The sequence below is a fragment of the Microcaecilia unicolor genome, chromosome 1 (assembly GCF_901765095.1).
Source record: "Microcaecilia unicolor chromosome 1, aMicUni1.1, whole genome shotgun sequence".
NCBI lineage: Eukaryota > Metazoa > Chordata > Amphibia > Gymnophiona > Siphonopidae > Microcaecilia > Microcaecilia unicolor.
In genome coordinates this window covers 326,786,202-326,803,235 of record NC_044031.1, presented here as the reverse complement: position 1 = coordinate 326,803,235, position 17,034 = coordinate 326,786,202, and the positions used below count along the sequence as shown (strand labels likewise).

At 45.0% G+C, this 17,034-nt stretch overlaps 1 protein-coding gene across 2 annotated transcripts in view; it reads right to left on the bottom strand.

Annotated features, from left to right (window-relative positions):
- PAK1IP1 (PAK1 interacting protein 1) overlaps positions 1-17,034 on the bottom strand; it is an 85,216-nt gene that overhangs the window by 50,997 nt on the left and 17,185 nt on the right. For both annotated transcript variants that reach the window (XM_030209064.1, XM_030209072.1), the window contains exon 3: positions 6,714-6,834. In XM_030209064.1, coding sequence (XP_030064924.1) covers positions 6,714-6,834 — 121 coding nt within the window. The remainder of the gene's footprint in view (positions 1-6,713; positions 6,835-17,034) is intronic.

The window sequence follows — 17,034 nt, the reverse complement described above, 5'->3', positions numbered from 1 at the left end:
TTTTTCAGCAGCTCCCGTGCTTCCAGCTTAGGTTCAGCAAACAAACAAACAAAAAAAAACCCAAAAAAACAAAAACAGGAGACTAGAACAGACGACAGGCAGGCTGAACCAGGAGCAAGAGAAAATAGTTGGTATCCCATCTTCAGTGCCACTTCCTTAAGAGGTCCTGCTACTGTTTAGAACACGCTGCTTCCTTGGGTGAGTGCTCGTTGTTTTTCTTCAGGTTAGTGAGGTCTGCCATGGCACCGGAAACATTCAAGAGATGTTCTTGCTGCTGCAAAAGGAAGTTGGCGGCAGCTTTTGTGTAGCCGGGTGCTCAGTTGTTTTGGCGGGGACCGGCGATTCCCTTCCCCCGAGTGGTCTGATTTCCACAATGATGCATCATGCGCACATGCCATTTTACAAGTGCCCAACATGGTTCCCACTTCGCAGCTCTTGAATCCTGAGGCGTCAGGAACACATTTTTCTCCTGAAGGGGGATCTTCCTCCATTGTCAAGACTTCTCCTGCGGTGGCTGCAGGGTCTTCTGATTCTGGGGATTTTTTTTCTCCCCAGAGTTTGTCCTTTTAGTGCATTGGGCCTACTTATTTAAAGAGGACCTGGCCCCCACAGCATTCTCTTCTCCCCTGCTCTAGAGACCTCCTCCCTGGAATGTGAAGGACAGCAACTGGAGTTGCAGATTCAGAAGTACACACTTCTGAAACAACCTCAGTGCGCACATGGATGGACAGACAGGCGCAATTGACTCTAGTGAAATGAGTGTTAAAACAAAGAGCTATTGCCTCCTACAAAATTAGAAGCCCAAAAGCAACAGAAGGAAAAAGTTGGACCAAAAATACAAAATCCCCCAGGCATTGGCGCCGATTCCGTGGGTGCTCAAGCACCCCCAATATTTCACCCACCGGAATTTCCCTTCGTCCCTCCTCCCTCCCTCCCTTTGAGTTCCAGGCCCCCTCTCTCCGAATTTTAAAAGTCATCATCTTACCTCGTCAGGGTTACGGCAACAGCAGCGGTGAAAAGCGTGCAGGCTCGGCGCTCAGTTCAGTCTTCCCTTCTCTCTCTCTCAGCTCTGGTCCCCCGAGAGAGAGAAGGGAACACTGAACTGAGCGCCAAGCCTGCACGCTTTTCACCACTGCTGCCGCCGTAACCCTGACGAGGTAAGATGATGACTTTTAAAATTCGGAGGGAGGGAGGAGGGGGGCCTTGGAACTCAGAGGGACCCTGGAACTCAGAGGGAGGGGGAGGGGGGAATGCACCACCTGTAAAAATAATAAAATTTTCAGCACCCCCAATCATTTTGAAAAGTTGGCTCCTATGCCCCCAGGCAGAGGTAGAAACAGTAGTATACCTGATACAGTATAGAGAAACAAGGACGAAAGAGATATCACAGAGTAATTCTTTTTGCAATGCTGTAGGTCACAGTCAAAGTGGGCTGACTAAATGGGCCTTATCAGAAACTATATTGTGTTTCCATCAGTACAAATAAAAATCATACATACAAGTCAAGAAAAGTGCACAGAAATTAGTCCCAAGGCATCCCATTCCTCTCAACGTGATGCCTCGTAACCTTGGGAAAGTCACTATTTCCTATTGCCTACTACTACTCATCATTTCTATAGCGCTGTACATCTGAACATGAAGAGACAGTCCCTCCTCGACAGAGCTTACAATCTAATTAGGACAAACAGGACAAACAGGACAAACAAGAGATAAGGGAATATTAAAGTGAGGATGATGAAATAAGGGTTCTGAACAAGTGAATAAGGATTAGGAGTTAAAAGCAGCATCAAAAAGGTGGGCTTTTAGCTTAGATTTGAAGACGGCCAGAGATGGAGCTTGACATACCGGCTCAGGAAGTCTATTCCAGGCATATGGTGCAGCAAGATAAAAGGAACGGAGTCTGGAGTTAGCAGTGGGTGCAGATAAGAGAGATTTACCCAGTGATCTGAGTTCCCGGGGAGGAATGTAGGGAGAGATGAGAGTGGAGAGGTACTGAGGAGCTGCAGAGTGAATGCACTTATAAGTCAATAAGAGGAGTTTGAACTGTATGCAGAAACGGATAGGAAGCCAGTGAAGTGACTTGAGGAGAGGACTAACATGAGCATAACGACACTGGCGGAAAACTAGTCGTGTAGCAGAATTTTGAACAGATTGAAGAGGAGAGAGATAGCTAAGCAGCAGACCTGTGAGAAGTTGCAATAGTCTAAGCGAGAGGTGATAAAAGTGTGGATGAGAGTTCTGGTAGTGTGCTCAGAAAGAAAAGGGCGAATTTTGGTGATATTATAGAGAAAGAAACTACAGGTTTTAGCAGTCTGCTGAATATGTACAGAGAAGGAGAGGGAGAAGATGACCCCAAGATTACGAACTGATGAGACAGGAAGTATGAGAGTGTTAGCCACAGAAATAGAGAATGGGGAGGAGAGGTTGGTTTAGGGGGAAAGATAAGAAGCTCAGTCTTGGTCATGTTTAGTTTCAGATGGCGCTGAGACATCCAAGCAGCAATGTCAGACAGGCAGACTGATACTTTGGCCTGGATTTCGGCTGAGATTTCTGGTGTGGAGAGGTAGATCTGGGAGTCATCAGGGTAAAGATGATACTGAAAACCATGGGATGAGATCAGAGTACCAAGGGAAGAAGTATAGATGGAGAAAACAAGAGGTCCCAGGACAGATCCCTGAGGTACACCAACTGACAGTGGGATAGAAGTAGAGGAGGATCCACTAGAGTATACACTAAAGGTACGCTGGGAGAGATAAGAAGAAAACCGGAAAGAACAGAGTCCTGAAATCCAAGTAAGGACAGCGTATCAAGGAGTAGGCTGTGATCAACAGCGTCAAAAGCAGCAGATAGAACGAGAAGGATGAGGATAGAATAGAGGCCTTTGGATCTGGCCGGGAACAGATCATTGGAGACTTTAGCAAGCGCTGTTTCAGTTGAATGAAGGGAGCCAGATTGAAGTGGATCAAGAATAGCCTGAGATGAAAATGTCAAGGCAACGGCGGAGAACAGCACATTCAAGTATTTTGGATAGGAAAGGGAGGAGGGAGATGGGGCGATAGTTGGAAGTACAGGTAGGGTCCAATGAAGGTTTTTTAAGGAGTGGTGTGACTATGGCATGTTTGAAGGCACCAGGAACAGTCGCAGTGAAAGATTGAGGATATGACAGATAAAAGGAATGACAGTAGGAGAGATAGTGTTAAGTAGATGGGTGGGAATAGGATCAGAGGAACAGGTAGTTAGTTTCGAGGAGGAAATAAGATGTGTAGTTTCCTCTTCAGTGATTTCAGAAAAGGAAGAAAAGGAGGCAGGGGTTGGAGGGTTGGGAGAATGGACTAAGGGAAGGAAAGGTGGAGGTGACCTGGTTGAGAAGTCAAGTTTAATCTTGTGAACCTTATCATGAAAGTACTCAGCCAGAGTCTGGGGGGAAAGTGAAGGGGGAGTTGGAGGTAAAGGCACTTTGAGGAGAGAGTTCAATGTGGCAAAGAGATATTGAGGGTTTGAGCCAAGAGAATTTGTCAACTGGATGTAATAGTCCTGTTTGGCAAGTAAAAGAGCAGACTGGAAGGAGGTCAGCAAGAATTTGAAGTGTATGAAGTCAGCATGGGCACGGGATTTCAGCCAAAGGCGTTCAGCAGAGCGGGCACAGGAACGTAGGTAGCGGATGCCTCATGTACCTTGTGACAAGGAAGCAGTTAGGGCTACTACAAAAAGGTTAACTGGTCATTTTAGACACTCAATTCATAGTAGGAATAAGTCTTACTAGTCTGTTCCCTCATTTTTCATGCTTACACTGATGACAGGAAGGAGAGAAGCCCAGTCCCTAAGCAGGCTGTCCCAAAAAGGTGGGATGGATCTCCAGGGATCTGGGGGAGGGGAAGGGAAGACCCAGACAGTTCCCCTGGTAGCATGAGCACTATACACTCCGTCCCAAAGCTTCTGTTTCCAGCTAGACCTTCTTTAGAAGCCTGCGTGAGGTGAGGTGAGTCAGGGAGGCAGAGGAGCAGATGGACTGGGTCCCAGTCGGTCAGGTTCCTGCGGAATGGGAAAACAACCAGAAATGGACACCTCCTTTGTACTGTTGGACTTGTGGAGCTCTGGGCACCTTGCTGGGGTGGATTTCTCAACTGTTGTGTGTGTCTGAGAAAAAGAGATACCCATAGGTTGAGAAGGGGTCAGGGTGCTTTTTGCTGCCACATGGCCATTTGCTAGACTCTGTAGGAGTCCATGTGGACTTTCCACGACTTGAATTGTGACTGAAATTATCCCAAGCCTGGCTGTAGAACTACTGAGAGACGATTTGTTTTGACACTGGGATGTGCTTAACTGCAGAACTGCACTGACTGGGTTTTTGTGTTACTTTGCAAGCGGGGAAAGGAGGAAAAGCCTGCCTGCTCACATTTGGACATTTACGATTGGAACCCTTACTGACTCTCAGGTGGAAGAGGAGTATGCTTCTTGCCTAGCATAGCTAGTTTTACAGAACTGTGTTTGAAAACAAACTGTTTTTCTTTTGGCTTAACCAAGACTCTTTAATTGCCTATCCAAGACTATTTTTCCCCAGCATGTGGGGGAATTTTCTTTATGCTGCTTTAATTATTTTGTGAACGCTGGCAAAGGCTTTGGACTAAAAGGACTGTTAATTCACCTTGTGCAGGGCTCTGAATGCCTGAACAAATAGTGCCCCGCATGAGAGGAAGACCTATTGATTCATTTCCTGACTGCCTCCTTGCTTTCTCTCTGGAGTTTCTGCAGTATTAAAGTACTAGTAAAAAAGCCCCGTTTCTGATGCAAATGAAACGGGGGCTAGCAAGGTTTTCTTCTGTGTGCATGTGGGAGTGTGTGTGTCCCTGCCCTCTGCCCTCTCCCCCCTCTGAGACCTTCACTGTTACAGAGAGAGCGATTTGATTTGCTGCTTTGCTGTGGTTTCCTTCACTGTTTGTGTTACAGAGAGAGCGAGGGCGGGGCAGACACTCATGGGGAAACCGGATATCTCTGTCCCTGCCCTCTGCCCTCTCTCCCCTCTGAGTCCTTCACTGTTACAGAGAGAGCGATTTGATTTGCTTTGCTGTGTTTTCCTTCACTGTTTGTGTTACAGAGAGAGTGAGGGCGGGGCAGACACATGGGGAAACCGGATATCTCTCCCCCTTCACACTTCTGGCTGGAGGCTTCATAGAACGTTGGTGGTGCCTTTTATATAGAGAGATCTGCTGACTGCCTTGCTGTGTTTTATTAGAGTTGAGTGCATCTTTCAGCCTGTAGCTCTTCTGTGCTTCCTGAGTGTGACAACCTGCATGCACTGTAGATTCTTTGAAGCAAGGGATTATTTTACCTGAATACTTGCCACTATTGTTGAGTGCTAATTTATAAAATAATAATTAATAGGAGTGTAAGAAGTAGAGAGTTACACGGGGCCAGAAATGCAACCCGTCCCCGCTCATCCCAGCCAGAATCTAACCCGTCCCCGCTCGTCCCTGTGAGTAATCTCCTCTGTCCCTGCCCGTCCCCATAAAAAAAAGGAAGTATAAAGTACTGAGTGGAGTGGACAGGGGCACACAATGCAGAGTAATACATTTAAAACGAATGAGAGAAAATATTTCTTCACTCATTAATATACTGAAACATAGAAAAAGGGCAATAAATACATAAAACAAACTGAAGTTTTTTTCATCACTAAAACAGAGAGAATTATTGGTCACCCAAACAGCACAATGCCCTCAACAAAAGAAACAAGTGGGTATGCTAATGCTTTAGCTGCAGTAAAACAGCTCACAAACAGCCAGTTCCCACCATGAGAGAAATAAACTGCCTATACACATATGAAAAATAAAAGTAGTCAGCTGAGCTCACCTCTGTGCAGTTCTCTTCTGTGGATACAGAGGTCTGGCAGTGCCTGGAAGACTCACTACATACAACTTGAGCAAATCTCCTGCACGTGTTGAACTTGAATTGAGACAGAGTGACCCGGGTGAAAATGTGCTCGTCAGGGACGTCCTTTTTTTTGTAGATTATGAAGGACATCTAAGTGTTAGGCGCTCAAGTCCCACATTCACTATGCCTCCAACACCCCACTGAAATTTGGCCGTCCCTGCGATGGAGCAGTTAAGGACGCCCAAAATGGATGTTTCTCTAAGAAGGACATCCATGCGCCTTTGCTATGCCCGACACCCCCCCCCCCCCTTTGAAATTTAGCCGTCCCTGCGACGGGGCAGTTGAGGGCGTCCTTCTTTTCCCACTGGAGGAGAGCTTGATGTGTCTGCCCAATAAAAGAAGAAAGGGCGATTGGCGAACCAGCACTGCAGCATGACTGATGCGATAGGGGCACAGATCAGCAGAAAAGCAGTGGGCTCTCACAAACAAAGATATGTGAACGGCGTGTCCTCATGGGAATCTCGCCAGAACATCCTCCATCCCCACGGGATTCCCACATGTCTACTTCCGTCCCCACAGCACTCCCGCTGACCCAGAGGGGATTCCCGCAAACCCCGTTCCTGTGCAGACCTCTAGTAAGAAGCAATCTGCCTACATGGCAAGTTGAGACAAAACGAGGGGTTTCAAGCACATACATGAAATATGCTCACATGCAACTTTAACCTCAGTGAGCAATGTGAACTCCATTCTAGATCCTTTGGCTTTTAACTTAAAGCATTGGTCTAATCAGGGCAGAACTGTGGGCACATAAAGGTGGTACGTACAAGCAACATCATGTAACCCACCTGTGTGCTTTGATGGATTTCTGGCATTCCCATTTCTTCACATTCCAGACACAGATCAGTCCATCTTCTGCCCCACTCAGTAAGTGTGTGTTACTGTGGAACTCCAGGCAGGTGATGGTCCCTAAGGAGTCCAGGAAGAAAGATCAGGATGTTGTCTATGTACCGTTAAATCATGATGTAAATGGAACACATTTGGATGTGTCTGCTTAAAATGTTGCATTTAAAAATATAGATATTTATAGATATAAAACAAGATTAGATGCTTGAGCTAGTGTCTTGTCAGGAATCGTGATACTTGACAACAGTACAAAAAATGCATGCACTCTGATACATTATGGGACTAAAGGGAGGAAATGGGAGTAAAGCATGAAAATGGCTGCAGGTTGAAAAGTGAGAAGGAGGAACAAGAGAGGAGGATCTGAGGGTGCTGACAGTGACCAAAATGGCTTCCATTGAATTTAATGGGTGATGGCTAGTTTTTATATAAATTCCTATCAGTACTTTCTAATCTCTCCTTTATTTATTTATTTATTTTTTTTTCAAAATTTGTTTATTATTTTGCATATGGTTACAATAAAACATTTAACAAAAATCTTCTCTCTCTCCAATGCAAATCTATTCTCTAAGTTATACACAGGTCTGGTTAGGGAAATTTACCCCTTCCCAGCCTTAGTACAATATTCTGTGTTGTCACAAACTTTAAATTTAACTCTTTAAATCTTACCCCCCCCTTCCACCCTCTCTATCCCCATCTCCATCCCCCCTCCCCTCCTCCCATCTCCCACCCTCGTCCCTTTTAAATAAAGACTATTCTGCTTGATTGTAACATTGACCATTTCTTCACATATTTAAAATATGTCCTCTACCCCCTAGGGGTATTGATTGCCAAAATGGGGTCCATAGTCTATAAAAGTCTTTGTCTGTGAATCTCCGTTCTCCTCTATAATCTGCTAATCTCTTTTCGAATTTCATGTAATCCATTAACAACTCACGCCACTTCTGCAGAGTCGGTTCTTTGTTTGTAATCCACTCTGTGAGAATAAGTTTTTTCGCTGCCAGTACAGCTCTACAAGTAAATCCCTTGAAGCCTGCTGTAGTTGGTTGAACTATCCTTGGCCTTCCGAACAGCAACAGCGGCCCTTTCTTCCATGTGGCGCCCCACATACTGGATGTCATTTGTATTACTCTGGTCCAAAATCTTTGTATTTTCGAGCAAGTCCAGAACATGTGCCCTAGTGTCGCGCCCTGCGTCCCGCACTTTGGGCATGCTCCATCTGGAGATATGCCCATATGGAAGGCTCTCCTTGGTGGAATGTAAGTTCTTAATGCAAATTTGTATTCCATTTCACAATATTGGACCATCTTTGATGATTTTTGCGTCGAATAAATGTATTCCTGTAGTATTTGAGGCGTTAAGGTCATTTGTAGTTCCTCCGTCCACGCCTGGGCCAGAGCTACATAATCTATTTCCTCTGTCATGTCTCTTAAATGTCTGTGATGCATTGTCAATGACACTCTGCCCTGTGCCTTAAATGAAAAGGCTGAGGATATCTCCTCCTGCACATCTTCCGTGAGGCATTCCCAGGGCAAGCTGTTTATATAATGTCTCAATTGCCAATAGTAGAATCTATCTCTTTCATCAAATTTAAACTGGGCCTGAAGCTCCACGAAAGGCCTGATTCTCCCCTCTGATGTCAAGACCTGATGTAAGTATACCAGTCCTCTCTGCTGCCATTGGTTAAATCTACGGTGTAGAGTTCCTGGTAGGAATTGTGGGTTATTGCAAATTGCTTGAAAAGGCGTAATTCGTCCAGAGAATTGATGGTGACGGCAAACCCACTTCCAGACCGCCCTTGCCGTGGGCATTATATGCGATTGTTGTAGGACTTTAGGAGCTTGACCGCCTCCCACATGCAACAGGCTACTGAAATGTATTCCCTGAGTTAATGTTGTTTCCAGATTTGTTGCTGAAAAGTCTGAGGTTGATCTGTACCAATCAGAAATATGTCGCATGCCACTTGCTATTGTAAGATACCTGATGCTGAGCAATCCCAATCCTCCATATTCTCTTGGTATTTGCAACGTCCGTACTGGGAGGCGTGCTTTCCTTCCCTTCCACAGAAAGCGCTGTATATACCGGTGCAAGCGTTTTTCATCTTCTTTCTTAAGAAAAAGTGGAAGGGTTTGAAATTTATAGAGCCACTTTGGCACTATCATCATGTTATAAATAGCAATTCGTCCCATAAGGGACAGCGGATATTTCTCCCACAACTGGAGTTTTATGCGAGTGGTCTCAAGCAAGGGCTCGACATTTTCTTGGTATAATTTAGATAGGTCTTGTGGTATGTTGGTTCCAAGGTATTTAATTTTCTCTTCCACTCTGGCTATGGGGCAGCTTTCCTTCTCCTGCTGAGTTCCTCTCGGATATACATCCATTATTTGAGACTTTTTTTTATTTAGCTTGAAACCAGAGACTTGCCCAAATTCCTTTGTTAGGCTCAGCAGTTGGTCCAATGAGCTCATCGGGCAGGTTGATATTATCATCAGGTCGTCTGCAAACGCTAGGGCCTTTATAGTATCCCCCCCAACTTTCACCCCGGGGATTCCCTCTGCTCTCTTTATAAGTCTCAGTAGGGGTTCTAATGATAGGATAAACAATGTAGGGGATAGGGGACATCCCTGTCTAGTGCCTCTGGATATTCCAAATGATTCTGCTTTAACTCCATTTACTATCACCGAAGCAGTCGGATTTGCATACAAGGATTCTATAGCTCTGTAATACCAGCCCCCAAATCCCATATGCCTCAGTACTTGGAACAAATATGTCCACCCCACCTGATCAAATGCTTTTTCAGCGTCAAGTGAAATTATGGATGTTGGGGTTTTTGTCAGCTGACCAGTCGCCATGGCTAATAGTAGTCTGCGCACGTTTTTGGCTGCCTGTCTGGTTTTAACAAATCCCACCTGCTCCTCCCCCACCAACCTGGGCAAAATCCCGGCCAGGCGATTTGCTAGTATCCTGGCCAGTATTTTTAGGTCAACATTGAGTAATGAGATGGGCCTATATGAGTCAGCCTGGCCCTCTGGCCTCCCAGGTTTTAAGATCAGGGAGATCAAGGCTGTGTTTGCATGATGTGGGAACTGCCCCTCCCCAACTACTTGTTCATAGTAGTCACTAATGACAGGGTAAAATGAGAGTGGTAAAATTTTATAAAATTCCCCAGTATACCCATCCGGGCCCGGCGCAGATCCAAGTGGTAGTGACTTCACCACCTCCTGTATCTCCCTAGCCTCTAGTGGTTCTTCTAGGACTGCTCGCTCACTGTCTGTTAATTTCGGGAGCTCTGCCTGTTCCAAAATTTTTTGTATTTCTCCTTCCTCTGGGTCTTCAGGCGAACTATACAGTCTAGAAAAAAATTTTGTCAATATCTCGGCTATCCTTTCGCTCTTATTCTGCAGGAGACCCGTCTCATCTTGGAGGGCTATTATCGGTTTGCGTGGTCCCCACGCCGACACTAAGTTTGCTAACATCGTCCCTGGTCTGTTTCCAAACCTGCGAAATTTAAATTTCTGGTATGCTAGGTATCTCTTGCTTCGGTCATGAAGTAAGGCATTTAGCGTCACTTGCATTGCTCGAAGCTGGTCTTTATGTTCTTGAGTCTGCTGTTTGATATATCTGGCTTTTGCTTTTTTTAAGGATTGTTCCAGTCTCATTATTGCTATTGTTTGTTTTTTATTGTGAGCGTGTACAAAGGCTATTATCTCTCCTCTGAGTACGGCTTTAGCTGCACTCCAGAACAGACCAGGCTGATCCATGTGTTCCCTATTATTCTGAACATAGTCCTCCCATTTCTTTTTGATATGCTCTTGGAATTCACTATTCTGGGACAAATAGTTTGGGAATCTCCAACTCCTACCCTGCTGATAGAACCCTGGTACCTCCACGTCTATCCATATTATGGAGTGATCCGATATCTCCTCTGGGCCTATCTCAGCGGCACGCACCCACGGAAACGCGGTCTGGGCTATTAATATGTAATCTATTCTGGAAAGTGTGCCATGTGCTCTGGAAAGGTGAGTAAAGTCTCTCTCCCCAGGGTGTAAACTACGCCAAGTGTCTACCAAATTGAGTGAACGCTTAAAGGAATTAAGTACATGCGCTCTTGGTCCTCCTCTCGAAGCAACTCTCGGGTTTGAACAGTCTGCATTTGGATCTGCCACTAGGTTGAGATCTCCCATTACCAGGAGCTGCCCAGGTTTGTATGGGAGGCACATCTGAACAAGATTAGGATAAAATTGTGCTTCATAAATATTTGGTCCATATATTCCCAGAATTAGGAAGTTTCTCTGTTGTACCCATATCCGTACCAAAATATATCGCCCTTTTGGATCTGCTTTCACTAATTCAGATTTTGTACCTATCCCTTTTCTTATCAGCACTGCCACTCCGCCTTTCCGATCCCCAGAGGATGTTGAGTGTACCTCCCCCACCCACTGCCTTTTTAGTTTGTTATGCTCCTCTGGCGTAAGTCTTGTCTCTTGGAGACATCCGATATCTACTTTCTGTCTCTTTAGATTTGATAAGATTTTTGCCCTTTTTATTGGGGTCGTTATGCCTCCCACATTCCAGGAGGCAAATCTGATGGTTTTAATGTGCTTTTGTCTGTGGGACTCTATATGGCAAATAGTATTTATATGTCTGCCTCAGGTGCCCAGCCTCACCCGAGACTCTGTGAGTTGTTCTATTTACCCAGGTCTCTCTTGTTGTGTTATGGGACTTCTTAGAGATGTGTTGTGTCATGGTCAATGCTTGCTTGCTTCCCCCCTTCCTACCCTTCTGCCCCACCCTTTCCCTCCCGCCCTCCCTTAACTCCTTACCCATCCCCGTACAAACCCTTCTGTTTCCCCCACCTAACATATGAGAGAAATAGTGAGATCAATGATGTGGGGCTTCCCCCTCCCCCGCCATTTACTTTATCTGTGGGCCCCTTTTCAATACCTCCTTGGATGGCTCTGGGCCTCTGCTTTGCCTGCTGCTTAAATCCAGAGTCTGTTCTCTTTAGTCCTTTATTTATTTATCTCTGCTTTGCTGTGACTGAAGTGTCTCTGCCGCCCATTCTTGAGCTTCTTTGGGGGTCATGAACACTTGCCATTTGCCCTGGTGATTGACTCGTAGCGTAGCGGGGTATATTAGCATGAATTTTTTGTTCGCTTCCACCAATGTTGTACAAATCTGGCTGTAGGCCCTCCTCCGTTCTTGCAGTGCGTAGGAGTAATCTTGGTAGATCCTCACCGGAGAGCCCTCGAAGGCCAAGGTTTCTCGTTTCAGTCGGGCACCTCTTAAAATTTCCACCTTATGCACGAAGTTGTGTACTTTTACCATCACCATCCTGGGTTTCTGATTATTGTCCATTTTCCGCCCCACTCGGTGTGCTCGCTCGAGGCAAATGGCACCCATTCCGTCTGACAACGCAAACTCATTTTGCAGCCACTTTTCTAGCACTGAAGGTAGTAGGCGCTCTGATACATTCTCAGGTATGCCTACTATTCGCAAGTTGGCTCGTCGCGAGCGATTTTCAAGGTCGTCTATTTGTTGAGATTGCTTTTGCACCAGGGATCTCAATGCCTGAAGCTGTGTTGTTGTTCCGGCTCCTTCGTCTTCTATGGCGGACACTCTTTGTTCTAGTTCGCCTGTGCGCCTGGTCGTATCGGCGAGTAGATTTTCTACTGACGTTAACTGAGTGGCCAACTGTTTTAACTGGGGATCCAGCGCCAATTTTACCGCCTCTGTTATTTGTATCAGTTGCTGATTTGTGAACATCGGCTCTGGCGTCTCTTTCGGCGGGCTCGCCGCCATCTTGCTTTCCGCGGCGCGGGGCCTCTCAGCCTCTTTCTTTACATTTTTCGGCGGCATCCTCGTGTCTAGGCGCGTAACAAAGCTGTCCATGCACTCCTACTATCTGTACGCTTTAAGTTTATAATTTTGAGGTTGAAACGGACGTTTTTATGGCGACAGGGAGGGTTCCGCCCGAGAGGAGAGCAATTCCACCTCCGCTCTCTTCAGCACATCACGTGATCTCCTAATCTCTCCTTTATAAGACATAAGCATCGCCATGCTGGGACAGACCAAGGGTCCATCGAGCCCAGCACCCTGTCTCCGACAGCGGCCAAAAGAACAAGCATTTCGTCCTGCCCATCCCAGAAATAGTGGATTATTCCTACGTCCATTCAATAACATTCTATATGTCCTTTTCCTCCAGAAAGCCATCTAACTTTTTTTCAAACTCCGCTAAGCCAACCGCCCCAACCACCTTATCTGGCAACGAATTCCAGTCTAACCACGCGTTGTGAAGAAATTCTTCCTCCGATTCGTTTTAAATTTACTACACTACAGCTTCATCGCATGCCCCCTTGTCCTAGTATTTTTGGAAAGCGTAAACAGATGCTACACATCAACCTGTTCCATTCCACTCATTATCTTATAGACCTATCATATCTCCCCTCAGCCGCTTTTTCTCCAAGCTGAAGAGCCCCAGCTACTTTAGCCTTTCCTGATAGGGAAGTCGTCCCATCCCCTGAATCATCTTTGTCGCCCTTCTCTGCACCTTTTTCCAATTCCACTATATCTTTTATATCCTCATTTTTGTTTTCCATCCCTTTCCTAATAATACCCAACATTCTATTTGCTTTCCTAGCCACAACAGTACACGGAGCAGAAGATTTCAACGTAACATCAATGATGACACCTAGATCCCTTTCTCAGTCCGTGACTCCTAACGCGGAACCTTGCATGACGTAGTTATAGTTTGGGTTTCTCTTTCCCACATGCATCACTTTGCACTTGCTCACATTAAACGTCATCTGCCATCTAGATGCCCAGTCTCCCAGTCTCATAAGGTAATTTTTCACAATCCTCCGCGATTTAACGACTTTGAATTACTTTGACATCAGCAAATTTAATTACCTCACTACTTACTCCCATCTCTAGGTCATTTATAAATATGTTAAAAAGCAGCAGTCCCAGCACAGACCCCTGGGGAACCCCACTAACTACCCTTCTCCATTGAGAATACTGACCATTTAACCCTACTCTCCGTTTTCTGTTAACCAATTTTTAATCCACAATAGAACCCTACCTCCTATCCCATTACTCTCCAATTTCCTCTGGAGTCTTTCATGAGGTACTTTGTCAAACGCCTTCTGAAAATCTAGATACATAATATCAACCGGCTCATCCATATGTTTGTTCACCCCTTCAAAGAAATGTAGTAGATTGGTGAGGCAAGACTTCCCTTCACTAAATCCATGTCGACTTTGTCCCATTAGTCCATGCTTTTGAATGTGCTCTGTAATTTTGTTCTTTATAATAGTCTCTACCATTTTGCCCGGCACCGACGTCAGACTCACCGGTCTATAATTTCCCGGATCGCCTCTGGAACCTTTTTTTAAATATCGGCATTACATTGGCCACCCTCCAATCGTCCGGTACCATGCTTGATTTTAAAGATAAATTACATATCTCTAATAGTAGCGCCACCAGCTCATTTTTTAGTTCTATCAGTATCCTTGGATGAATACCATCTGGACCAGATTTGCTACTCTTCAGTTTGCCGAACTGCTCCATTACGTCTTGCAGGTTTACAGATATTTCATTAAGTTTCTCCGACTCGTCTGCCTCGAATACCTTGTCCGGCACCGGTATCCCACCCAAATCTTCCTCAGTGAAGACTGAAGCAAAGAACTCATTTAATTTTTCTGCTATTTCTTTGTCTTCCCTGATTGCCCGCTTTACACCCTGGTCATCCAGCGGGTCAACCAATTCTTTTGCCAGCTTCTTGCTTTTAATGTATCTAAAAAAAATTTTACTATCAGTTTTCGCCTCTAATGCTATCTTTCCTTCAAAATCCCACTTTGCCTTTCTCATCAGCACTTTGCATCTGACTTGACATTCCTTATGTCGCTTCTTATTTTCTTCAGTCGGTTTCTTCTTCCATTTTCTGAAGGATTCCTTTTTAGCTCCAATAGCTTCCTTTACCTCACTTTTTAACCATGCCGGCTGTCGTTTTGTCTTCCGTCCTCCTTTTCTGATGGAATATGTTTGGCCTGGGCCTCCAGGACGGTGGTTTTGAACAGCATCCACGCCTGTTGTAAGTTTCTTACCCTCGCAGTCGCTCCTCTTAAGTTTTTTTTTTAACCGTTCTTCTCATTTTATCATAGCTTCCTTTTTTAAAGTTAAACGCTAACATATTTGACTTCCTATGTTTACCTCTTTGAAAGCAAATTTCAAAGCCGATCATGTTATGATCACTGTTGTCAATCGGCCCCCGGACCGCAACCTCTCGTACTAGATCATGCGCTCCACAAATGACTAAGTCTAGAATTTTTCCTTCTCTCGTTGGCTCCTGTACCAGCTGCTCCATAAAGCTGTCCTTGATTTCATCAAGGAAGTTTACCTCCCTAGCGTGCCCTGATGTTACATTAACCCAGTCTATAAGGGGGTAATTAAAATCAGCAACACACAAACAATTCTACCACATACACAATTAGTTTGAGGGCAACTCTGGCAGGCACACCAGGTCAGCCATTTTCTGTTCCAGGGAGTCTTGGAGACGAAAGATAATTTAAAATGCTTGGATGAGAAAGATAGGAAATATTCCCCTGAGGCAGCTATGGAATAGCGAAACAGGGCTTCCCTGTCGAGATTTGAGGAATTTTGAGAAAGTACAGCAATTGGACCTGGATTGATTTATGAATGGCGAAGACATCAATATAATAAGCTAAGTACATTTTCCAAGCTTGGGTAAGTGAATTGAGTCTCCTACAATGTTTGTAGTGGCACATGGCAGTGCTCATATGAAAGTTTGTGTGGAGTTTTTTTTGTGAAGACATATGATTGTAAACGGTTCCCTCATTATATCTAAGGTGTATCCTTTAAGAACGAGGTGGAACTGATTTTTCTGAAGTCTTTTTTCTCCACTTTTTTATGGTGTGCCTGCCAGAGTTGCCCTCAAACTAATTGCGTATGTGGTAGAATAGTTTGTGTGTTGCTGATATTTTTCTACCTATTCCGGATATTTGCAGGGTAATTAAAATCACCCATTATTATTGCGTTGCCTATTTTATTAGCATCACTAATTTCCTTTAACATGACTGCGTCTGTTTGCTCATCCTGGTCGGGCGAACGGTAGTATACCCCTATCACCGTCCTTTTCCCCTTAACACTTGGAATTTCGATCCACGATTCCAATTTAATAATAATAATTTAAACACATTTATACAAATAAACAAACATCACTTAAATGGCTCTCCTAGCTCTTGCATTGCTATGAGCAGGAGTACTGAGCAAGGCTAAGAACATACAAGGTGCATGGATGCCAAAAAGCTAGCTAGCTCCAAACAGTGATGTGAAGATTTATTTTGTGAGGGAGGAGGGCAGAACTAGTGAAGCCACAGACCCTTTGAATTAGTTCCAGATTTGCTCACCTCATCCCTAACTAATCAGATTTCACATTTTCAGGATAGCCACAGTGAAAACAGTTGGTATCCTGAAAACCCCACTTGCTGAGGGGGCACCTGAGGACTGGGTTGCTCTAATGTATTTTCTCTCGTATATATACTTTTTGGAAACAAATGGTCCTCCTCATGTCCTTGTCATAAAACCAGCAACAAAATGTGAAGCAGAAAATCATAGGTCTGGTGGAATGCTTCTTTTGGGACCCTTGAACTGGGCAGACCACCGGCTATTTCACACTGGCTATCCCAGGCCCTTCCTGACCTGAGCCAAGTTTTAATAGGCTCTGTAATATTGTGACAGTTTCCTTGAGCTATTCAATGTAAAACAATTCAGGGACACAATCATCAAAACCCAAGACAAAAATGCAAAAAGGTGCTTTCTTTTCCCTTCCTCTATCTTAGGGCCTGCTCATCAGACTTCCCCACCCACCCACGCACCACTACACAGTTATTCTCAGACCTGTATGCTTGCACTTTCTGTTCATCTCTTCCCTTCTCTCCCAACCATGTGACCAAAGCCAGCTGGCAAAGGACAGGCAGAGGAGAAGAGAATTATGCAGGCAGGACCAGGAAGCAAATTGGGATGAGGGCTAAGAAGGGAGACAGAGGCTGCTCCTCATATAAGGCAAACAATGCCCCCAAAAGAAAACAATTCCAGAAGGTGTTCTCCAAGGTGAAATCATCCAGTGGAGCCCTAGAACAGTTACCCAACATTCTAGAAATTACCAAAGCCTTTGTCAGTGCCAAACCATGTAAGCACAGGTGCCTTCCTGCCTGATCCAGCTTCTCCCTGTTTGTTCCTGTCCAT